This window comes from Thunnus maccoyii, chromosome 14 (genome assembly GCF_910596095.1).
Source record: "Thunnus maccoyii chromosome 14, fThuMac1.1, whole genome shotgun sequence".
Classification (NCBI taxonomy): Eukaryota; Metazoa; Chordata; class Actinopteri; order Scombriformes; family Scombridae; genus Thunnus; species Thunnus maccoyii.
The window spans coordinates 23440775-23465568 of NC_056546.1; the positions used below are offsets into that span (position 1 = coordinate 23440775).

At 41.1% G+C, this 24794-nt stretch overlaps 3 protein-coding genes across 13 annotated transcripts in view; 1 reads left to right on the top strand and 2 right to left on the bottom strand.

Annotated features, from left to right (window-relative positions):
- Positions 1-24794, top strand: part of cdh23 (cadherin-related 23) — a 186439-nt gene that overhangs the window by 143928 nt on the left and 17717 nt on the right. For 4 of the 11 annotated variants that reach the window (XM_042433443.1, XM_042433447.1, XM_042433444.1 and 1 more), the window contains 11 exons: positions 685-833; positions 5119-5179; positions 5672-5820; positions 6121-6256; positions 6789-7177; positions 7586-7687; positions 7829-7831; positions 8003-8152; positions 9010-9138; positions 9808-9936; positions 10170-10397. In XM_042433443.1, the coding sequence (XP_042289377.1) occupies positions 685-833; positions 5119-5179; positions 5672-5820; positions 6121-6256; positions 6789-7177; positions 7586-7687; positions 7829-7831; positions 8003-8152; positions 9010-9138; positions 9808-9936; positions 10170-10397 (1625 nt within the window). Of the gene's footprint in view, positions 1-684; positions 834-5118; positions 5180-5671; positions 5821-6120; positions 6257-6788; positions 7178-7585; positions 7688-7775; positions 7832-8002; positions 8153-9009; positions 9139-9807; positions 9937-10169; positions 10398-11166; positions 11524-13036; positions 13125-15398; positions 15486-19097; positions 19204-24794 lie in introns of those variants that run through there. The other 7 variants (XM_042433449.1, XM_042433452.1, XM_042433451.1 and 4 more) reach the window with 7 other exon arrangements.
- On the bottom strand, positions 956-5103 carry LOC121911692 (uncharacterized protein C10orf105-like). The gene is made up of 2 exons (XM_042433456.1): positions 4445-5103; positions 956-2197 (listed from the first exon to the last, which is right to left on the bottom strand). The coding sequence occupies exon 2, from the start codon at positions 2183-2185 to the stop codon at positions 1688-1690; it is 498 nt and encodes a 165-aa protein (XP_042289390.1). The 5' UTR covers positions 2186-2197; positions 4445-5103; the 3' UTR covers positions 956-1687.
- vsir (V-set immunoregulatory receptor) lies at positions 13528-23760 on the bottom strand. Its single transcript, XM_042433455.1, has 7 exons — positions 23470-23760; positions 17042-17449; positions 16706-16756; positions 16497-16607; positions 16225-16252; positions 15385-15560; positions 13528-13614 (listed from the first exon to the last, which is right to left on the bottom strand). The coding sequence occupies exons 1-7, from the start codon at positions 23552-23554 to the stop codon at positions 13577-13579; spliced, it is 897 nt and encodes a 298-aa protein (XP_042289389.1). The 5' UTR covers positions 23555-23760; the 3' UTR covers positions 13528-13576.

The following is a 24794-nucleotide window of genomic DNA, read 5'->3' on the forward strand; positions in this document are numbered from 1 at the left end:
CATGAATTCATATCTTTTTTTTGTGTTGATAGAAAACCAAACCAGCATTTTTTATCATTCTCATCCTTACACAGTATGTGTTTGTATTTGTTATAATAGCGCTTGTTTTCTCACTTGTTTTGTTTGTCATCTTCAAAGCTGCTCCTTTCTACTTTGTATAATGATGGGGAAAAAAAGTGATGCCTGCACAACTGCAGTGATTTCAGACATTGCTCAACTGCCTTTGTTCCTGTTTGAGAAGAAAGAACAAAAACTCTGAGGTTTTCCTGTTTTGAAAACCATAGTCAGGGTGACTTCTGCTCAAGGGGCAAGCAACACAACAGAAGAAAAAGCAGATAATGTTAAACCGTGCAAGACAGCAGAATTAAACATATTGTCCTAATTCACGAGCAGCTGAAAGTGACCCAAGTTTTGATGAGTCAACAATATTCCCATCTTCCTTCTTTAAAACAAGTTTAATTTCTTTCTGAAGATTAATGAATAATTTAATGTAACATGTTAACACATAACTAGTTCCATTTTGTGTACATGTTGTAAGGATGGGTTTCTAACTTTTGTATTTACAGCTTTTTCATGTGGTACCGCCATGTCTCTTTCATTTGTCCTAGTGTTATACCTAAAATTAGCATAAACCTGGATGACTGTAACTGATATGTTTGTGAATGTGTCTGTTTCTACACATAGACAACGGTCCAGCAGGCAGCAGGAGGACAGGCACAGCAACTGTATTTGTTGAAGTGCAGGATGTAAATGACAACAGACCTATCTTCCTCCAAAATAGCTATGAAACCAGCATACTGGAGAGTGTGCCCCGAGGGACCAGCATCCTTCAGGTAGAAAACACACACACACTGCTTAACAGATATAGAAACATACTGCACCTTCAGCAGTCTTTTTTTTTTTAAAGTCACTTTATTTTCTAATGTAACAATCACAAAACACAAAGAATCAGTTGGCTCAGGTTGCATTTGTCTTTTCAGTATTGATAACCCATCATATCTGATAACACTGTCAGCAGGTTCAGGAATAACAGAGACCTGCATGAAATTGTACTGTAAAATAATTCCTAGTGTTTGTCTTAACGCACATGAATTACCAGATGGATGTGGTTTACTGCAGCAGAGCAATTAGCTGAGTGATTTAGAGGAATGATACTTGTCTCCAGACTTTGAATGTGATTGGAGAAAATTCCCTCCTCATAAATCACTATTGTTGAAAATAGCATGTAGACTTAACTGAGCTGCTGTCATTTGAGGCCTTAACTTGGTCTTGAAAGTGAGTTTCTTTTTAAAATTCACATCTGAGGAGCTCATATACTTTGTGTTAGAAATTGAATTTAATCAAATTTTAATTTGAGTTTTGATGATTCATCAAACCCTGCCTGAGAGAATCAAATGGAGTCATTGTTAGATTAAATCATTACACTCCTGGTGAATATGCTGTCTGCTATAGATAGTAAAATGATCAGTGACAAAAATGTATAAACACTGCTCCATAGCTTTTTAATTGCCTCATTTGTAAGCATGTTGTAGCAAACCTCATCCATCTAGCATTCAAAGTATGTTAAAACAAATGCTAAAAAAATCTTATTTACCCATACCTGGTATTAGTGATAATTGCAACATAAAAAAAGCAGTTTAACTCTGATTTGGGGAAGCAATCAGTCAGTCCTTAAGCAGTCCTCCAGTTAGATTTCAGTGACATAGTCAAATAGACAAGGCATAGTGACGTGCGACTCCACGCTGGTCTCTGGCTGTGCTGTCTGTCTGTCTGGAGACTGGGAAGCATGCGTGCTCTCACGCTCGTGTGGCCTACGATGCGGCGGTCTTCTGAAGGAGAGGTTGTATGAACGCCGATAGGAGCCCAGCCTCTTCCAGACCTTGAGCTGGGGCTCACTGGACTGGCTTTTTCCATGGGTCAAGCTCTCCCCTGGGCCACAGCTCGCCTCAGAGTCCCCGTCCTGTTCAGAGGGCCGGCACACTGCCAGGAAGGCTGCTAACCCTGCCAGCAGCAGCGATAAGCCCAGCACCACCATGATGGTGAATTCTGGGTCATGGATGTCTGAAGAATAGGATGAAGGGAGTGGGGTGGTGGGAGAGATGGTGGTGGATGTTAGGCTAGACAGAGTGATGTTTTCTGTGTTGGAGGAAAGGGTAAAGTTGGAGCCTGGGTCACTGGTATTCATGTTGTCTTGGCCCTGGATGGAGAAAGAAACATCAGATCGGAAATCTAGGGATGTGTGTGTGTGTGTCTGTTTGTCTGCTTATGTTTGTGGTTGTTTTTGAGTGTATATGTGTGTGTGTGGTCAGCCTCTATCAAAGTACAACAGCAGCGCTCTTGATATGCCGTGTTTTGCCTCACTAGCCAAGCCTAACCAAGCTGAGTAGATTTATTTGGGGGCTTATTTTCACTTTAGTGGGATCATATACTCAAGGGCTTACATTATACGTACACACACATACACACACACACGCACAAATATGCACAGAAACGCCTGCATGCACATGCAGATGCGGTGAATGTTTGGCATTTGCGGCAATTATGTAGCTATTAAATCAAGGACTACAAAACAGTCAATGCTTGACAGGCTTTCTTCAATGTAAAACAAATTAGGTTTATTAAAATGCCCCTTGTAAAATGTAAGGCACCCCCCACCTTTTCTACCCCGGTCTCCAATTATCCCCCTCTCATTCTCTGCACCCCCATCATCAGCATAGTAACATTTGTAAATGTCATCGTCCTTAATTCAGCGGAGACAAAGCATGGCTTATCGGTTTAAGGGAAACACATTGGGACGTGAAATTATTTTTAAGACCAAATGCCAGGAAAGCTGTGAAAAGGCCAGTGGAGCAAGATGGCTCGTTAGAGAGTCAGTTCATTAGTCAGCGCCTCCAAGCACATACGCTGCCTCACACGCACACGTACACACATACACTCACAACTATTCAAACACAAACTTTCCTTCTCACTACACATACTGTTGCTTGTACTGCACATATTCATGATTAGACGCGCTGCTCTTAAGCTTGGCAGCTTAGTAAGGTACTCTCCCTCACTATCACACCACATTGTTGCTCGTCCAGATCTGACTGCTCAGCTAGTTTTGAAGCACTGAAACTCATTTCCTAACTTCTTTATGAGCACACTTTGTCTAACCTATTCACATTTGTAAAGTTTGATCAATTGTGCGCTCACAAGTTTTCCAGTAATTCCTCAGTAGCACACTCGCAAAAGCATATTCGATTTTTTTTTTATTTCATTGCCTCTCGATTGCTCTCTGATTTATGGTATTTCTCACCATATTTTCTCTGTATTATCCACATAGTGGAAGCACAAATTGAATGGGGAATATAATAACAGTTCATAGATGTCAGATGTGCAACCTGTTTGCTAATATTCACATCCACATGCCAGATAAGTCCTAATCATACTAAACCAAATGCAAACACAGCAGTTTCCACATACTCCTACAGACAATGTGTAGTTACTCAAGCACATGTCAAGCAGCTCTCCTGTCGAAATGTGGATTTTAGGAGTTTCATTCCAAAAAATAGACTCAACAGCAGACATGCAATACATATTGTAACAGACATTAATGAGATTTTTAGCTTTCTTAGGACCTTAAGACTTGAACCATGTTTATCTCTAAAATACCAAGCAATTCACATTTTTCCTCATATTGAACCTGTCGTGATTTGGAATAAAACTGTTCAAAAATACAGTATATACTCACTCCCACACTTTAGAGACTCTTTAAAACAGCACCTTGCTTAGTCCCAGTAACTGAGGTCAGACCTGTTTCTTGGCTCCACACACTTGTTTTTCCCCCCTTAAACTGCTTCTTTCCCAGAGACAGAGGGGAAAACGCTGGGGAGGAAGAGGGAAACAAGGAGGGAAAGGGGGTAAAATGTGGGTAACAGCATCACGGTTGAAATACCTCACTTTTGTTTTAATGCCAGGGAGCCAAAGACAAAAGTGTGTTTTCTGAGCCACGCAGAGGCTTAGTGAATAATCTCTCAATGCTTACACTCCACATGCTTACACTTACAACATCTGGCTCTGCTAGGTAGTCTTACACTTTATACACCCCCATTTATGGCCAAAGTGGTGCAGTCCGCTGTGTAATACCCTATTCATCACTCACCAATCTGACCCCCCAGCCTCTTTTTTTCTCCCTTCACCCCCTCCCCTCTCCTCCTCTTTCTCCTCTCCTCTCCACATCTCTTTATAAAGCTAATGAGACTGAAGTTGGGCCCCTCTTCACATAGGAAGCGAGAGAGAGCAAAAGAGGACACACAGGGCAAGAGAGAGAGAGAGAGAGAGGGAGACTGTGAGAGTGTGTGTGTCTGTATTTGTGTATACCTGAGTGCACGTACATGTGTTTAAGTGTCTTGAGTGTGTGTGTGTGTGTCTGTATGCAATTGAATATGCACTTTGTAAGCACCTCCACAAGTTTTGACAAATCCACAGAGGAGCAGGGTGTGACATGAAGTCAGCCTTATCCAATGCCAGCATCTCTGTGCCTCTCTGGATTCAGAAGTCAGTCTTATGACATGGCCCATTCACCAGCAGCCCAGCATGCTCCACTATTTATCTGTGTACACTGTGGAGCCATGCTGTCTGTGCTGGCTTTGGGGTTTTCAGCTGCTTCTGGCCTTCTGCCTGTAACACAGAGAGAGAGGTACTCAGTGCCAAGCCATGCTGGCGTTGTTGTGGTAACAGCACACTGGGCAACAGTGGATGTGTGGTGAAGGAGGAAACCATCTGATCAATAAAAAATAGAGTGAAATGTACTATTTATCATGTGAAATAGTATGGGATAATCACACCGGAGAGGTAAACACTCAACATCCAACTGAACAACGGACTCTGATCACTGGTAACCAAATCCATCTTCTCAAGTCTCTCATGATAGCAGCTGCAGTATAGTGGTTCTTGAATATTGTAACATTCTCCATGGCCAGACTGCAAAATGACTGTACCAGTCATAAAGAGAGATTAATAGTTATTTACTGGATGGTTTGTGTTTCCATGTTGTTGTAGATTTTTGTTATGTCTGGTGTCCCCTTGTAGTTATTTTATGTAAGTGTTGGGTTTTGCTTGTCTGTGTTTGCACAGGTACAAGCTACAGATGCAGACCAGGGGGAAAATGGCCGAGTTCTGTACAGAATCCTCACTGGTAACTGTGCTTAAATTTTCCTCCCAGATGGCATTTACATACATTGTCTCCATGCTCACCAACACACTGAGCGAGCGTGCCCACATGCTGCGCAAAATTACTCAATTACTAAAATAACTGACGGTGGTGTCTTTGAATCAGTTGTTCAATATACTGTAGGTGCAGGCAAGAAATTCCCCCAAAAAGTTTCCATATCAAGTTTCTGATAATCATTTCATTTCTCTCTTTTCCAATACAATTTCACTTCTTTTAAAACTGTCTTGAAGCAGTAGACGGCAAATCACAGCCACAGCTTGTATTGGAGGCGAGTGAAATTATCTCACCCAGTTGGCAAATGCTTCTGGAGAAACTACTCAAACCATGAGACTAGATTACATGTTTTGCTAAAAATGTGCATTTTGTTGAAATGTCTTATACTCTGTCTCACTTTCCTTCACTCTTTTCTTGTATTTCCTGTGTGTGTGCTCACGAATTGTGAATGAATGCATGCAGGGAACAGTAACAATCTGTTCAGCATAGACAGGCAGACAGGGCTGGTGACAAGAGGCCTCAGGGCTCTGGACAGAGAAACCAGCAGCTCCCATGTGTTGGAAGTGGAGGCCTTCAACAGTGACGAGGGCAGCATGAGGAGCTCTGTGAGGGTGAGGAGACACGGGGAGACGAAGGGGAGGGTAGCTGGGGGGTGGACACGACCAGTGTAGATGCTATAAAAAATTGTTTAGCATATTTTGTGTTGAAGTCATTTGTGCTTTTTACTATAGAGCATGAAGATTTTTAAAATTAAAAGGAAAATGTGGCTGCTTTTTGAAGTGTGACAGCAGTGCAGTCCTCAGAAGATCCAAACCTTTAAGAGAAAATAGCCAAGCCCCTTTCCCAAAGAGTGTATTCCTCAAAGTTAATATGTAAAGTTGATGTATAGCTTCAAATGTCCTCCCCTGCAGGTGATCGTATATGTGGATGATGCCAATGACGAGGTGCCAGTGTTTACCCAGCAACAATACAACCGTCTGGGCCTTAGGGAGACTGCTGGCATTGGCACTTCTGTGATTGTGGTTCGCGCCACAGACCCTGACACTGGTGAGTTCAGATAGGTGTTAGTTAAGTCAATTAGCAGAAGCAAGCAGAGGAAGCAGAGCATGAAGTCAGTTCTTGTCGACCCTTTAGTTTTATCCTCAGAATGAAAGAGAAAGAGACACCTCTTAACCATAACTTTTTACACCTTGTTGACTGTATCTGGCCTTTAAATCGCTACTTCTCATCCACACTTCCTCTATTCACTTCCTGTTCTGTAAAGTGTTTCTTAGATACATTATGACACATCTGGTGCTGTGACAGACATTTTCCAAAACAGTAAAGCACGCCTGAACTTAAAATAAACACAGGCTAGCCAACAGAGCCAAATGTTGACAACACTGTAACATAAAACACAAACAAAACACAAGGAGGTTGTTAGCGTGTTGTAACTATAGCTAAAATACCACACTGTTACAAGATTTTCAGGTTGATTCCAAAATATCCAAAGTTACTACTTTAAACTCTCATAGTTGTTAAAGTTATTGTAAATAATCCATGCATTTCCTTACCAACCACCCTTCCTCTTTCTGTTCAGGTGATGGTGGAGCTGTGGCTTACGCACTTGTGTCCGGCTCAGACCGCAAGTTTGAGGTGGATGTAAGCACCGGCCTGGTAACCACCGTGGACTACCTAGACTACGAGACCAAGACCACCTATCTGATGAATGTCTCAGCAACTGACCAGGCCCCGCCTTTCCACCGAGGCTTCTGCACCGTCTATGTCACTTTACTTAATGAGCTGGATGAGGCCGTGGCCTTCTTCTCAGCCGGTTACGAGGCTTCGCTTCGTGAGAACATTGCCACAGGGACAGAGGTGGTTCAGGTGCAAGCCCAGTCAGCCGACAACTTGAACCAGCTGACTTACAGATTCGACCCTGATACGTCACCTGCAGCTCTGGCCCTCTTCAAGATAGACAGCGTCACGGTGAGTGGGAGAGCAGTGGGGGAAAGGTCATCGATGATATGAACACAATGTACGTGCCTGTTTTTTGTGCACTTCAGAGGCTACACCCACCTTCCGTCAAATATATTTTTTATCCATTAACCACAGTGTGACACGATAACACCTCTTCCTTTGTGATATAAGCTAGCGTTCTTTTTCCTCACTGTCAACTGATCAAAGAGCTTGTTTGCTTTGAAGTAATTTGGTTTCTTTGATAGTTGAGAAATTGGGGATTTTTCTTTTTTTTTTTGGTAGATTTTTATGATACTTGTTAGTCTTTCTATGTCTCTGTCCTTGCTCCGTGTCTGTCGTATGGGGAAGATTTTTATCTTGTATGGAATCTTTATAGAGGTGGAGATACAGTGTATGCTGATGTGTTTAATGTTTCAGGGCCGTATCACAGTGACAGGCCTGCTGGATAGAGAGAAGGGAGATATGTACACCTTGACTGTTGTAGCAGATGATGGAGGACCTAAAAAGGACTCCACTGTGGTACGGTGCTTCATTCTGAATTTTATGTTCCTACTCATCTTTTCATGTGCAATTTATTACAGTGGATGCTGTGTCTATTCCGTTGTAGAAAGCTTAATGGCATTCCTCTTTTATTCATTGCATCTCTCATTGGAACTGCAGAAGGTAAGATGCTCTGATCTTTTTATAGGGCTAAAGCACAGCATAAAATGTGTTCATCTGAAGTATGTGAAGTGATTATGTCGTATTTTTACAGTGGGTTTTGGTTATTTTAGTCATCTTAAAAATATCATTTGGCAAGTTATAGGGCCTACATTTGATCTTACCTCTCGACAGGTGTCAATCACCATACTGGATGAGAATGACAACAGTCCCGAGTTTGACATCACATCTGATACTTCAGTGGACATCCTGGAAAACACACCCATGGGGAAGAGAGTGGCAGTAGTGCTGGGAAGGGACAAAGATGCTGGATTGAATGGACTGGTGAGACTGAAAGAGAAAGAGGGACAAACAAGGGCTCAGACAGATTTAACTAAATCTGTAACTTAAGTTTGAGGGTCCTATATGTGGCATTTTAACAACAATTGATCATTATCACTAATCATTAACTTCATAAACTTATAAACAGTATAAATACTGAAATTACATCACCATGAAGACAGGCCTTTACAGTGCGTTTGACTTTGTTAATTTAACAGGAAATCTTCTCTGCTGCTTTACCGCCCAAAACAAAATATGACACAGATGTTATGCTTCACTCATTTTGGTTTTTGCAGCTTTTCATATGATGTGTGAGTACTCTAAACATTCACTTCACCTTTAAGCAGATTATTACCTTATGAAAACTTGAAGCTCAACTGATTGTCTAAACAGTCTCCAATTGATTTTGACATCTCAGCAAAGTGATCCACTTATTTTGCTAGAACCACATTTTTTCCTCCATACCGCTTCAAGTTTTTATTTTTCCTTTCAGTTGCACCCGGCTTGTGCAATTTTTTCTCTCTGTCAACCCAGCCTCCTCCTGTTTTAGTTTATGAATTCTTTTTTCTTAATTTTCTGTCTTATTCATATGTGCAGCGGCATTTTTTCCCACGTGTTTTTTGTATATTTTCTTAGTGATATGTGTCTGCTCTTAGTCATGTTCTGTTTCTCCATGTGAGTCTTAGTTGTGATTCTTCAGCATGTGCTGGGATTTATTCAAGGTTCAGAACCTGCCAAATACAACTGTTTATGATAAGTGTTGCTGACTCAACCTGTTGATAGTGTGACATTTTCATTCTATCATTGTTTCCCCCCCTGTCTCTTTGTCTCTCTCATTGTGACTCTTCAATCTCCTTCAGGTCAATTTCACTCTGGTGGCAGGCAACATGCAGGATGTATTCAAGATCAAGACAGTGAACCACACCTATGGGGAGGTCTATGTCAATGCTCCTCTGGACAGAGAGTCAGTGGACCGTTACCTACTAAAGGTCAGACAGCAACCTACTTTCATCCATGAGATCTTTTATCACATACCTCTTACATTCTTCATGACTACATAACACCTTTTTCTAAATGCACTCTATACAAACATCTCTAATCATCCTCAGAAATTAGTGTTTTCATTGGACATTACTCATAGTAAGAAGGTGACAGAGAAAATACATTTTCACTGCCTTTAAGACATCATTCGAATGGTGTTGTTATTCATCAATGAGTTGGTAGATGTTCTCTATATGAGCCTATGAGCTTCACACTGATCTAACTCATCTAACACTTAAACTATAACCGTAACTCAATAGATTTCTAACCTCAGTGCAGAAACAACCTTCACACAGACACTGAATGTTTATTGTAGACTAGTAGTCACTTGTTAGTAACTTGAGTATGAGCACTGGAATATAAAAAATCATGTGTGGTCGTTTTTTTAAGGCTTTGAGATGATCTGAGCATATCAAAGTATTTTCATGTCAATCTATATGTTTATCTTTTTATGTAAATGAAAAGCACCCTGAAACTTGGATTTATTTTCAACCAAGCACCAAAGAAGACGGACATATACTTGATTTCTTTGCCCTCTGTGTGATTCTATGCTGTGTCCAAATGCATGGTCAGGCTTACATACTAGTACATAGCAGAGCATGTGTATGTTGTTACAGGTGCGTGCCATAGACAATGGCTCACCTCCCAGACAGACAGACCACTCCCTCACCGTCAACATCCTGGACGTCAATGACAATGCACCTGTTATTGAAAGCCAAAGGGGATACAACGTCAGCATAAGCGAGGTGGGAGACACACTAGCACATCACATGAAGCATGTTGTGATGTAGCATGTTCCTTGAATGTAGTGTGGATCTAGTCCTTGACCCGAAGCTTAACAATGTCACTGTTGAATAATTACTGGTATGAGCGGTGATTTTCAGTTGACACAATAATATGTCACCATGCAGTCACAGGTTTTTGTTTATTCTACAGCAGGCAATTTGAATTGATGCTTCTTTTATGATGTAAATTGCAGAATGTTGGAGGAGGTACGTCAGTCCTCCGAGTGATGGCTACAGACAAGGACATCGGTCCCAACGCTATGCTGTTTTACTACATCACTGCTGGAAACCAGGACCTAACCTTCCGCATGGATCGTGTAACAGGAGAGATGGTGACACGGCCAGCCCCTCCTGACCGTGAGCGCCAGCAAGAGTATCGGCTTATTGTCACAGTGGAAGATGATGGCACGCCACCTCTGTCGGTAAGACAAAAAGAACAGCAACAAGTAGTTCACTCCAAAAACCATCTTGATCTCTCATCATGTAATGAGGTCATCTTCTTGAATCAAGTGACATTTTCTCTTGATATTTTATCTTATTATGGTTGTGGGTCATTTAGGGGATTTAGTATCACTAGGGTACTATTATGCCCTCCTTTGGTCACTCATTGTACTACAATCAGACTTAAACAATATGCTCATTCTGGGGACCCTGTGCACTGATGTGTGTAGCTGATCACTGACTCTATTTCTACCAGATATTAGATATGAAACACATTAAGACCTCCTGGTTTCAAAGCCCACACATGAAATTTAATGGTTGGTAGATCAGCTGTGAGGGCACAGGAAACACCTTCGCTTGTAAACAGGAAAGCCACAAGCCATACATCCAAAAAGACGATGAATTCTTTTCCTGTTTAGAAACATCTGCAATATTGAAAGGCACTTCTAAAGTTGCATGCATACAGAAGGAGTTATGCACTGTATGTGTCACAGGTCCATGCATAGCCACATGACTGACAGCTGTTGTACTGTATTTGGCCTGCATTTTTTTAACTCCTGTCTAGACCAAGTAAGACATGGATGGTACAAACCTATAATAAAGTAGCTCCTGCACATACAAGATACATACATAGGAAACGCAAAAGGTGGAAGCAGCACTGGAGAGAGGACATGGCAAGCACCAGTCTCTGTGTCTTCTTATAAAACAAGATACTAACATTATTTTATCATTTTCTCTCCTCAATGTCAGTCTCCCTCTGGTGTGCACCATTTTGGAGGCACACAAGTGGAACAACCTTCCTCTGTCTATAATGGGTCCCCGGGCAGCAAGTAGCACGTCCTTGTATAGTGATAGTTTTGGAGACCTGCCAGTTAAAAGGAACAATGATTTCAAAGACTAGACACAGGACTTCAAGGTGTAAGAACTCCACTTTATTATACAAGCTACAACCAGGACAATTTAAATGCAATATACAGAACAAACGCTTTCACAGCAGCGTTCTGCCTATGTATCTAATACAAGCTTTGTACGGCAGAAAACACAAAAACACATACATACAGCTGCAAAACTGCGTGAAAGTCTACACACACACACACACACACACACACACACACACACACACACACACACACACACACACACACACACACACACACACACACACACACATACATTTAAACCAGACCTGCACACACACACAGGCAAATTTGAAAACACAACACCCTAGCACAAGACTTTGGTTTGACTACTTATGAAAGTACTCACATGTTCGAAAAACAAAAACAAAATACATATGTAATACCCTGTACTACACACCTGCTACACATCATTTGGAGATGATATCCGCTGAGCACCTACTGTACATATTTACCTCAGTATAAAGAACAACCAGTGGTTCCTCACAATAACAATAACAACATTGCAATCGTCTCACTTTCTGTGATCATTTTTTGTCATCTACATCTACTTTCATATGGTTTGGTTAACATTTCAAAGCCATTCCTCCACACTAAATAATATTTACTCATTAACAGTCTCGTTGCACACACAAAAATAGAGAGAACTCTAATATACATATCCCAACAATAAAATCAAAACACATTTAAAAAATCCACAAAATCAAGAACTAGTAATAGATGTTATAAGCCAAATTTTGCATGAGGGCAGCAATTAAACTTATTTGCAGTTTTACGATGATTTTTAAGTAAAAATGTATTGTGCTACATTCAAAAAAATGTGAATAAACAAAACATAAACGATTTCAAATTTTAAAAAAATCTAATAATCAAACTGTACATGAGCATGACCGACAATCATAACAACTATTTAAAAATAACCATTACATTTTTTAGCACTTAATGATTTTATGAAAATATTTAAGGCTACTGTGAAGTGCTGCATTTCTGAGAGAACAGGAAGGAAGAAGTATTTAGAGCAGCAGAGCTGACAGTAACTGAGATAGAAGCCGAGGCCAACTGGAAATGATACCAAGCAACAGTATAATGCCATAAAACCAAGTAATATTGGGACCTCCATGACGATTGAGTCCTCTTTGGTATGAAGCTGTTAGAGCCATTCATTACAATGACAGGAATGAGACAGTTGCTTTTTCACTTTCACACCCTCAGTTTGGTTCACTTGGTCCAGACCAGAGAGAAGCTAAGACAGATAGTTTCCTTTTTGGTCAGTTTTACTTTCTCACTGACACATGGAGTTACACGGACTGACAGATAACTCCTTCACTTGACAGTTATGGTGATTGTCATCCTGCATCATTAACACTTAAGGATCAATGAGTAAAAACCAAGTTTATTCCAGTGATTGACAGAAAGTGATACATCTACATGACTTTTATTGCCAGGACACAAGCATGGCACAGTTTTGCTTTGGCCCCTTTTCATTTTCTCACGTGTAAAGATATATACATCTACACTCATGTGTTGACGTGCATATCATGTTAGAATGGTTACCACATGATTTTGCATAATTACGTGGGAAATTGTTTCTTTGACAGTTTCCACTATTAGCAGATGGATTGTAATAGTTTTGCTTTCAAAATTATGTTGAAATCTGTGATATATACCAGGTGGTTTAAGTTTGATTCTTTGGTCTGCACTAGGTTTCAAATAACAGTGTGCACACCAACATGAATGAACTGAACCAAACAGGTAACTCACCAGAGTTTGTCTGAACGAACTGCACCAAACAAGTTGGGTGTGAAAGCAGCCTTAATTTCCACAGGATCTGCTTTATCACTCCTAACATGCTGCACCTGCACACAGCAGGACCCTACCCTCAACACCCTAGTAACGTCTCAAGCAGCAGGCCCCACCAGACCAGGGCACCTGTTGGTCCACGAGCTGTTGTCAGCGTTTGGATGGAGCGTCACACACATACCCAGCTACATACCCGCCACAACACAAGTGCTCAAAAGCAAAAGTTCGCTTTTGGCCCCCAGCTGTTGTTGCAGGTGGAACAAATTTCTGAATAAAAAATACCTCCTGCAGTCCAGACATTGTACAGATGATAATCCCAGTAGAGGTAATTGTGAGACAGACCATGAGGGCAACATTGCTGTGAAGGTAGAAAGAAGAAGAAGAGAATCGCAGGACTGTTTCCAGGTCAGCAGTTAGAGCAATGAAGGAGGTTTCACCACCCTTTAAACCTGCAGCAAGTCTGGAGACTCAGGGATGGTGTCTGGAATAGAGAAAAGTGCAGGTCAGTGACAGTATAGAGATGATAGCAGGTAATCTACACGTATCAACCTGCACAAATACACATTTCACATCCATGTGGTGACGTGGAAATTTAGATATGTGGGAGTTTGCGCATTCACATTTGTGCTTTCTGTTTCTGCCAGACATATATTGCAAAAGACACAGGACCGCATTTCTTTTTCAAATCTTCCTACTGAGTGCTGCCACCATACGCAGAAACTGATAGATTTCTCTAGAATAAGTTTAGTTCAGATAGAAACCCAGTAAAAAAAAAGGAACAAAGAGGCATCAAGTCTGAGTTGCGACAGAAGAGGGAACTGCTGCTAGTTAAATTCCGCTCAGTTGATGGTCAGCGGGTCAAAAAAGATGAAGTGTGACTTTTATCCATGCAACAGAAAACTTCAGATATGAAACCAAGCTGTGTATACTGCACAACATTTGTAGACCTCTGAAGGAAATGAGCTCTGTCAAATGTAAAAGATATGTTTTCTTTCAAGGACCACTGATGGTTTTATCAATATTTGTGTCTCTCTCCAGAGGAGAGACATAGCTGTAATCTGAGATGCCATCAAGCAGCGGAAGTTTCCATCTGTCACTTATTGTAAGCAGAGCTTTTCCCACTAGTGACATTACGCTTCTAGTTCTATTTGGGCACATAAGGCAAAACTGCAGCATCTCAATTAGTGCACTGTTACCGGGGGTGGCTGACTTTCACCTCCTGTTTACGCTTACCGCAGTGTTCACAAGTTATGTCAAGTTCTGACATACAGTTTGTGGTCAAAGGATGAGCCCCAGTAACTATTTCTAAGACTAGTTAATTCTTGCACACTAAATTGTCCAAGGTCAGAAAAATAAAATATATGTGAAGTTTTTTTCCTCTCCCATGTACCATCTGAGTTTGTGCTACCAGGAAACGGGGCAATCCACCTTAGTATGCCCGGAATGTCTGCACAGGTGCCCCGGGAATCGGTAGAAAAACACTCAGGATTGAACCCCTTCACCGTAACTAATGTTTCAGTATTATTTCAAGTTGAGGCAGAGAGAACGGCTGAAGGGGCCATTAGTGTTAAATGAGAGTGCTGATGGGTGGAGAATGACTTGTGAGGGAGGCAAGAGAAGAACTGAGAGGATGACAGCATAAGCAAGTGGTTTCAGCTGTGTGGGGGAGTGAAATTAAACTCCCTACGCAAAATTTTTTTTCTTTTAGTCACATCAGATTCAAACCAGCTGTTTCTGAGTGTGAACATGTAATTTTGCACAAGAGCGTGAGCGTCACTCCGCCAACACTTCCGTCATATGCGGGATGTTTCAGCAAAATGCACATCTAGTTGGTTTTTGATTGCATCAGAGTCTTTTGTCATACTGAGTGTACATTTTGAAACACGTATTTCCAGAACTATACACTTCTGCAATACAGTTATGTCCCAAGTACTTTTGTACTTCATTTGAAAATATAATAGTGTGAATCTGAGGGTAGTCAGGTGTATGCTTTCAGAAATTAGTTAATAATGCCTAATCTACCCATGGCTACACTCACTCCTAAACTGAAAGTCACTCACTGTGAGATTACTCATACTTCATTGTGTTATAGTGATAGTCAGAGGAAGGTTTTAGCCAGGCTAATGGGCAGAAAATGAACAGAACAGAGAATGGGTCAGATGTCTCAGCTTGTGCCAAATGAGTTAAGTGTCTCATTCTGTTTAATAAGCATCTTTGTGTATGTGTGTGTGTGTGTGTGTTTGTGTCCTACCTTCTATTGGGAAGAACACATCCCCATGAATAGGAGGAGTGAAGGGGGTTCCTGGCTCAGACAAAAGGTGGCGTCCTGTCTCTGAGGACTGCCTGGTCATGATCTGAGAAACGGTGCGCGTCTTAATCTGCGGAGATCCCCCGAGAAACACGGGGTTCTCATGGCCATGAGCCTCACTGAACACACACAGATAAACGTACACAAGAAAGAAAATCATCGCGATTAGGAGGAAATGCAGATGTGATGCAATAAACTGTTTCAACTCATCAGTTGCTCAAGACAGAAGTTTCATGTCTGTCTGTGTTGTTTTCTTATAGTAATCAATGCTTGGTGTTTCTTGGTCAGTAATGGACATTTAATACTGTATCAAAATGTTTTGAGTTCATTTAGTGATTTGTAATACATGTAGACTCTCTGAAAAGTGAAATGTTGTCAGTAGGCCACAAAGTCTCCCTTTTTATCAGAAAGTAAACTAATAGATTTCCCATAAAATATATTCAAGTGGCACAAAACATACAGTAATATGCAGTGTAAATGCCAGTAAGGACCAATGTTCTGAGCAAAAGCTTTTCTTGTTGTACAGTAATCTTATAATGTATCAAAATAAATGTAGCAATGATAAAGCTATATGTTGTTGTTCTTTAGCATGAATCAGCAGAGATGTAACATGTTTAGGTCCAATCAGGTTGTTTGGCTGAAACTATTGTGTAAAAAATGTTAACAGTGTGGCCAGTACATAGTAGAAAATCCATGTACACAGTATTATTATTCTGAAGAGCAGGTGTGTTATTGACCATGGTCCGTGAGACCAGCTGCCTGACAGACTGTGGGAAAACATACCTGTCCATCCTCACCAGCTCTTGTGCACCTGGGAGAAAGGAAACGGGAAATAGGCTATTGTGAATGAATTGAAACAGAGCGGAACACTACAGATAGAGTGTGAATGTGCTTCCTACTGTGTGAAATACAGTTAATCCACGTCGCTGACAGGAAATGTGTGACGGACAAAACACTATGGGCAACCCGGAGTGAGAGATTTATATTTGACCCATGGTGTGGACATGGAAACAAATGCGTGTGTGTGCTTGTTTGTGCGTATCAGTAATACGTACGTCTGCTCGACTGGGCGTTGTGCCTCTGTTTGTACACAAGCACCAGAATAAGAGGCAGTGAGAGCAGAGCCAAGATGCAGGCTGCAATAGCCAAGGCCACTGGCACAGAGCCTGGGGATACAAAAGACAGACTGTGAGTTAAATAAACTGAATAACTGGCCACTTATTTCTTAACTACGAGGCGTGAAGGCTTGAATAAGGTGACATACCTCCAGGTGGCGTGGGATCCCAGACAGTGCACTCTTGAGATCCATTTCTCCCTGGAAAGAGAGAATAAATACATTGTTTCTCACATACATCACAGTATAGAATTGGTTTGGGTTTTTTCCCATTAAATGTAACAGTTACATTTCACCACAGCAAATGGTCTTTTTGCACAATGGCGTAGGCCACACTGAGCAATCACAGACCACATTTCATGGAATAAAGGAAATTAACATAACAACCTTGTCCTTCTTAGCACTGTGATTATGAAAGTTAACTTCTTCCCCTTTCAGTTTACCATATATACTGAACATTCACACCCATTAATTCAATATCCTTACGTGGTGACACTTGGAGTAGAACGTGGCTGTGGGGTTTCTGCACGATGCTTCCGTGTTTATGTTCCACACGGATGTCTAGGACCATACAGCAGTAGCGACCCTGGTCAGCGTGCGTCACATTCTGCAGAAGCACCCAGAAGTTGTTGTCTGTAGATCCAAATTGCAACCCAGGGGGCAGGCTGTGGGAATGAGAGTTAATGACAGTACCGCGTGGGCCCTGCCGTCCTGAACAGTGCTGGTCACTGTGCTGTGTGAAAAGCCAGGCGCGTTTCAAGACATCATGGTCGTACATGGTGGCACCTCTCTGGGCACACAACATTTTGACAGTTGCTCCCTCGGGACAGGTGTAGTACAGGTGGGGGGCAGAAACACCCAGTGTAGCATAGGCATGAGACATCTCGCCATCGGCTAGAGAGGAAAGACAAGTATGAAGAATGTAAAACATATAGCAGTTTCAGTTCCCTAAGTTAGACCTTTCAGCTAGTGCTTCCTCTCCGAATATTTAACAGCCAAAACAAGTTCTACCAGGTTAGAGATGATAAAGTTTGGGGGTATGACTGTGGTTTGGGTTAAAGTCTGACAATCATTCTACAGGAGGGGCATTTTGTATGTAGTGGAAATTACAGGAACTGCTTCAGAATTACAACTCAGGGAACACAATTCCCCAGTGTGTATTGCAGATGACAAAGAAAATCCAGAGGAAAGAGGGGATTATTTTAGTAAAAATATTAAAGTCACATGTTTAGTTTATTTTGATCGCAGTGGCAACTAGATGAACTACATGAAATATGACATATTAATGGAAGACAACAAAATTAAGACAAAAAACTTTAGAGGCCAACAAGGTTTTAATGATAAAATAGATTATTTATACTAATACAAGTACATTATACTTTTTCATTGCAGCTTTGTTTTAATTGATTAGATATGGCAGATTTACGTTTCATAAAAGTACTGTCGTGATATCACAGGGTATATTCAAACAGGAAATTGCTAGTTAAATCACAGCTCCATTCAAAAGATTTCCTAGCTAAAGTTAGGTGTGATGAAGTTCCTGCCTGGTACCACTAGTCATATCACAAATAACCACAGTGCAAAAACAAATTATCACAACTTCTTTAATATCTCAATGTGGATTTAAAGCTACAGTGCTGCCAAAAGACAACAACTTCCCACGTCCTATTTCTGCATACTACATGCTTCCGGGGTTTTGTGCATTTTGGGTCAGCACAGTATGTTTCCTGCTCTGTGTATTCATACTGTGAGACAGTACATAGTCTACTGGCTAAAATAAATATACTAACCTCCTGTGGGAGTTAAATTGCCTGTTCCTCCCAGACAGCTACAGCCAGAGATACTAGCCAATATATAAAGGATCTCATGTGACATGTCTTTTGCCATCAAACTTGGTAAAGTGTTGAAACTTAACATGTGTGTGTATGTGTGCACTTTTTAACCTTGCATCTATCATTGACAGAAATAGAGCAAGAGAGAGACTGGCTCTGGGAGGAATGAGGGTATACATTTTCACATATTTCAGGTTGAATTGTAGTATATACTGAAGGTCACTCCTCCAACCACCACTGACTATTGCTGTGTAGTATCATTACCCAGTAATTGCAGTGAAAAGGCCATTTCTACCTCACAAGACTGTCAGATTCTTTGCTCGTGCCTTTATGTACATCCAGGAAACCAAAAAAGACAGCTGTGAGATGTTTCTTTACATAGTGCATAAACGATTCTCTTCAACCATTTGTGTACTGCCTTCAACCACATCCTGCTCCGAGTTCTTCATTGCAGCAGAGGAATGCACAAACTCTTGATGTGTGCTCTGAATGATTATTTCATTGCAGTAACACAACAAAGCCAACATATCCTCAGGCTAAGCAGTCTCTAACTACTCTCTAAACCTGCTCTATGCAATGCACCTTCACTACACAGTTATCGTGCAGCATCAACACAAATAATAAATGACTCTTATATCCAGCATGTAAAAGCAACAGAACTCTGTCTCTCTCAGTTTTAACACATCATTACCACCCTTTATCTGTGACAGATCGCGTTGTGGTTTTGCATCCAAGAATGCTGCGTGCTGCAGAGAAGACAGGAAGGCTGCTCAGGAGTGTGTGTGCATGCATATTAGAAATATGTGTGGGTGGAGTGGACTGCAGTCAGAAAGTATACATGCAAGTATTATCGCAGTGGCACAATGTTTTTTTTTGGGGGGGGGGGGGATTGGCCAGTGCCAAGAAGTGAGGAGTGGACTTCCTTCCTGAGTTGTCCCGGCACGCGAACACGGCTCCCACTCCTCCCACTCCTCCCACTTCTCCTCCTGTCTGGCTCCTTACTGTTGAAAACTAAATAACAGAAGGCTACAGCTGCTGCTGCTGCTGCACAGCTCTTTATGGGCTGAAAATTTCAAGCAGGTTGCACCTCTACTCACATCCCAATCAGTAATGATGTTACTGCAGGTGTTTTCCATCTGTTGTCAAAGGCAAAACACATGCTGTTGCATCACTGATTGGACTCCGACATGCTTCAAAGTTTAAACCCATAGAGAGCTGTGACAGCAGACTTTTGTGATTAATGTGGAATTAAACATTTTCATTGCACTACCACTGTTTGCCTGTGGGGGTAGGAGAAGCACAGTGTGAGAATGATGATTTGATGTGTCAATAATAGCTTGTGGCCAAATAAGGGGTTGGTTTACACTCTGCTGGATATTACATACAGTAGCTGACCAGCCAATGACCCCTGCTTTTTGATTAGCTGTGCATGTTTGTATATACAGTATGTGTCACAGTGCGTGAGGTACGTGCCATGTTCCCGGGTGTGTGAATGAACTCTGCACTACCCATTGTGTGCTAGGAGCAATAGGATGACCAGGGAGGGTGATTAAAGTGAAACTGTTGCCCCCGCGGCTGTTCCTGCCACTGTGGTGGGACAATAGGAGGGGAAGCCCTTCTCCTCTCCTGTTTCACACCCGCCCTGCCTTCCTCCCTGCCCTTCTTTTTGACAACTCTCGGTTTCTCTATCCCTATTTGCACTAGTGAAGATGGATTTCTGGCAAAGGAGAGAGTTTTTGTAATAAAATATGTTCAACATTAAATCTAACATTTGCCTGATTGAGAGCCAAAAAGATACTAGGTTGCCAGCTAGAAAACTATTACACACATCACATATATTTCAGATATAGCTTACTGACAAGATCAGGCCTTTCTACAATAGTTGTGGAAACAGTGAATATAATTTGTTTTTGCATCTTAGGTGCCATGTGGGTGTTGTTTTCCATAGTGTCAGCACAATCCGAACTGTTTTGATGTGGTTGCAACCAGGTACAACAAAGCTTTTCCACATATCTGGAACAGATGGGATTTTTTTTTACTTGTGTAGACCAGACATCTGTGTTTTGGCTCTATTATAGATCTAAGTTTCCTCCTCTGATCTCTGTTCTCGGGATCCTGATAGCCCCTGAGGGCCCAGAAACAGGCCCTCTTTTGTTTTAAGCTTGAATGCCACCTGTTAAGGACATGTTGCCTCTGACAGCTTTCTTTCTTACATTCAGGCATGCAGCATGGCCTGTGTGAATTAATTAAACATGTCCTCAATTCTGCTATGTTGGCTACTTTGGATACTCTTCTGTCAAAGTCTATTTTATTGCTCTTCTGTATTAAAGAGATCCTAACACAATACAAGCCAGTAAACATACTCTACTGGTAAATCTGGTAGCCTTTCACTTGCATGAGTTCACTGCCTGTGTTTGTACAAGTGCTTCCCCACACACCTCAGTCCCCACCCTTTTTCACACCTGTAGTGATAATGATTATCCAGCCCATTAAAGGGTGTTAATGAAACCAGCAGGAGGATCCCAGATTAGCCCCTCAACACACACACAAAGAGAGAGAGTTTCAGTTGAAGCTGCTGGCATACTGAGCAGATGTATTATGCATCTTTTCAGTAACAGGAAGTGTGGCACATCAGACACAAACTACCCATAAGAGTACATCATAAAAGGAAGTTGGTTACGAGTCAGACACGAGCCGTCGTACTCAGATGTCCACAACATTTCGTGACAATTTTCATTTCCTTTATACTCTTGTCAACCAATTTGTGCTAAACTTGTTTGTGAAAAGTTCAGTCCTAGTTCCACACTTCCTCTTCTTCCTCCGCATTTACTTCATGAATTTAGTTACAACACTACAGCATTGTGTAACAACAGCTTCGTAAGCATATTTACAACATCATTGCAACATCATTTCTTCTTAAAACTGCAGCAACAATGCAGCTGAAATGTCATTTTGAAATTGTAAATGGGACTTTTTGTATTTTTGAAACAGAAGAAAATTACTTTTTGCAGCAAAGTTTGCAATTACATAACTTTAGCCAACGGATTTAATTATTATCAAATAGTCAAGTCTTTTCCTGCTTACTCTTTCAGTTTAAAGGGCTTCTCATAATGTGACTACATTGCTGTGCTGTAACTGTTACTATTTCAGATCTTTACTGTCCAAAGCACATTAGGTTGCTGTTGTTGCTGCTGTAACTAGAAGCAGTCAATACCCTGTCATTGGTGGTCAATGCTGTATCCTTGGGCTGTTCAGAGAATCACCAGTGTGGGAGACACATTGTGACCAGCAGTAGAGAAGGTCACTGTTGTTAGGGGTTTTTTTTTTACCTCTCACTGCATATTGAACATGTGACACTGAGATGATGACTACAACTGTTTGAAAAACCTTTAAAAATGCAATATCTGCAAAAGTCACAGAACAAGGGTTTCCCCTCCTCTACTGTCTACTTCTTACTCATGCACATGCAGTAAGCTCCCACACATAAACACAATTACACCGGAGAAAGATTTTGTCTCCCTGAGGACTGTTCTTGTTGATGAGATTGACCCAGGAAACCATTTTTATTTGCTGCACCCTAATAATGATTTATTCATTTAGTAGAGGGGATCAATGCACAGCATGAGCTGAGGAGGAGAAAATAGTCGAGACGAAGAAAGAGAGAGTGGTCACATCCTGCAGAGTTCATTGACCATTTTTGACTGTGCCATTGTGCTCCATGGAGTGCAAATGCTTATCTCGACGGAGAGGAAAAGAGACACTGATTATTGGTCTGTTTATCTCAAGTCGTGGTTTGTGGAGGAGAAACCCATTATTGGCAGTGGCACAAACAGCTGTTTTCATCATAGGCTGAAAGGAAGGAAACTTCCAAACAAAGAAGACATAACAGGGCAGGGCACTGGAGTCTTATAGGTAATCTTGAGTCTTTTATTGGAGCCTCAAGAGTTTCCACAGGATACATAAATACTGAAATGACTAACACTGTTTACACTAAAAACTATTACAAACTGTACATTAGATTAGCACTTTTATATATCTTATTATCTACAAACATTTGAAAACTAAGTATGTTCTGAACGATATTATTCGATATTTTTCTTGATGAGTTGGTCTAAAGGTTTAGTAAACATCCTTATTTTCCTTTCACGGGTTTATCGTGAGTTCATCTAAATGGACCAAATCCTAAAGCCGAAAGCCGATCACCTCTGCGAGGTTTCAGGGGCGTTTGAAGTGAAACACCGCGCGCCCTTTAGGCAACAGCTGCTTCTCCTCTCCAACAAACTTCAAGCAGTTACCAAAGTCCTTGCCAAATCTCCACATTTGATTACAGCCGCCGCTAAAACACTGGATTTCTGTGGAAATGCAGCAATAACTTATTTTCAGTCGGTGGGTAAATTACTAGGTCGCTGAATTCATCTCAGACAAGTCAACGCACTTGACGGTCTAAAAACGTGGACAGCCACGCTCCAGTTTGCGGCTAAGATGGATTTACACTTTACAACAACCCACGGGAGGGGCTTTAAAACAGCTTCACACCAGATGTTCCGACTCAAAACAACAAATGACAACAAACGGAATCTGAAAAACTTATACTTAACAGTATATGTGTTTACGCCAACATTTTTACAGAGAGTTCTAAAGATAAGAAATCCCTGGTTACAATCAAGAATTTAAACTGAGTTTGAAAATAGAGAAGTTAGTAAGCTGTAAAATCAACAGAGCTTAGGCTAGTTATATCAGATCAGTCATATGACAGCAGTGTCCTGACACCGCTTTTATATATAAACCCTTCTGAGTTCATATTGATGACTTTATCACCTATTAGGCTACTATACAGTACAAACAGTACTTTTGTTTTTCTAGACTTACTGCAGCATTACCTTGGCTATCTTATTTCGTGCATGTCGAATATCTTTTCGTTTAAAGTGAAAAAAACCAACAATCTACTGTTCCCATCAGTGAATTGGTTTGTCAGTTAAAGAACATTGCCAACAAGCTGGCACACGCCCGAACAGTTAGATCAGCCAGTTAAACAACAACAGCTCAGAGGAGGATGACAGTGTTTTTATCTTTTGTGCTTACCTTCAGCTATGTTAAACAGAACACAGCAAAACCAAAACATGAACTTCTCCCAAAGTGGACTCCGACGGGGTAGTCCCCACGTCATGGTCGTCTGGATGTTGAGCCAAAAAAGTTGAAAAAACTACTTCTACAATTAACTTAGGTTAAACTCTTTTGTTCCCTTCACTTTCAAACTGGGCAATTTAACTCAGCTTTAAACCAACACACAGAGATGTGGGTGACAGTCCCTTGACACTTTGTTTCCAGCTCAATTTGAGCCTTCTGTACTGAGCTGAGAAAAAACCACGTGATACACGGAGCCACAACGATCCTCCCCCACTGTCATTCTCTCGCTCTCTCTCTCTCCCTCCCCCTGCCCCACCCCCCACAGAGTAGCAGAGATGAACAAGGTTGTCTCTTAGAGGCAACGTAAATATACACAAATAAATAGTGCATAGGGAAAAAAGTTTATAAACTAGGCACAAAACGTAAAACGGCTACTCCAGAAATGTTGTATTGCACTACAAGGTTGGGCAATTTTTTAAAGAGATTTTTTAAAGATTTTCTCTTGATTAAAAAAAAGAATGTTCAAAGTTAATGAAGCAAAGGCAGAGATACTGACTTCTAGTCCTTATTATTGGTTACACTCCAGAAACACTGGATCCTACAATTCCCATAATGCAACTCAATAGCATCTTTGGTTAGACACTGGCAGCTTGGCCTCTAAAAAGTTTCCTAGCAGAAGCCTGTAGCATGATCAGCGTTATCCTTTTTTCCTCAAACTTGCCAAAGCTCCTCCAGAGCCACAGAAAACATACAACTGTTTTTAAAGGCTACTCACATGACTAATGGCCTGTGCTATTAATATGTAAAATAGGTGGAGTGGCCCTTTAACTTCAGGAACTATAGAGTATAGTATAGTAGTGCTAAGTTGAAATGTTTGCAGTTTGTCAACACACAAATTAATATAGTATATTTCATACTAGATAAAGCCATGGTGTCTGGATACTCAGCAGGTGTGTTTTAGTCTTATTATTATGCCATCTTTCACTCACCAACACTCACCAACACACACACACACACACACTGCTTGCAACTTGTGCTGAAATCACAGTTTTGTGAAATCTCAACAGCTTCTTTAACCACCACAGCCTGAAGCTGCCAGCCAGCTGGTCCATCTTTTTAGTAGCACTGGGATAGAAAACTAGCAGGGTCAGACTGGTCTCTGCACTCAACCTTTATTCTACACAATTATATTTTTGCGTTCATATCAGAATCTTTCAGTGGTTTGATGAAGTGGAATATTTTTAGGATTGTACTGCTGTCTTTCTCCCTCTTCACTTACA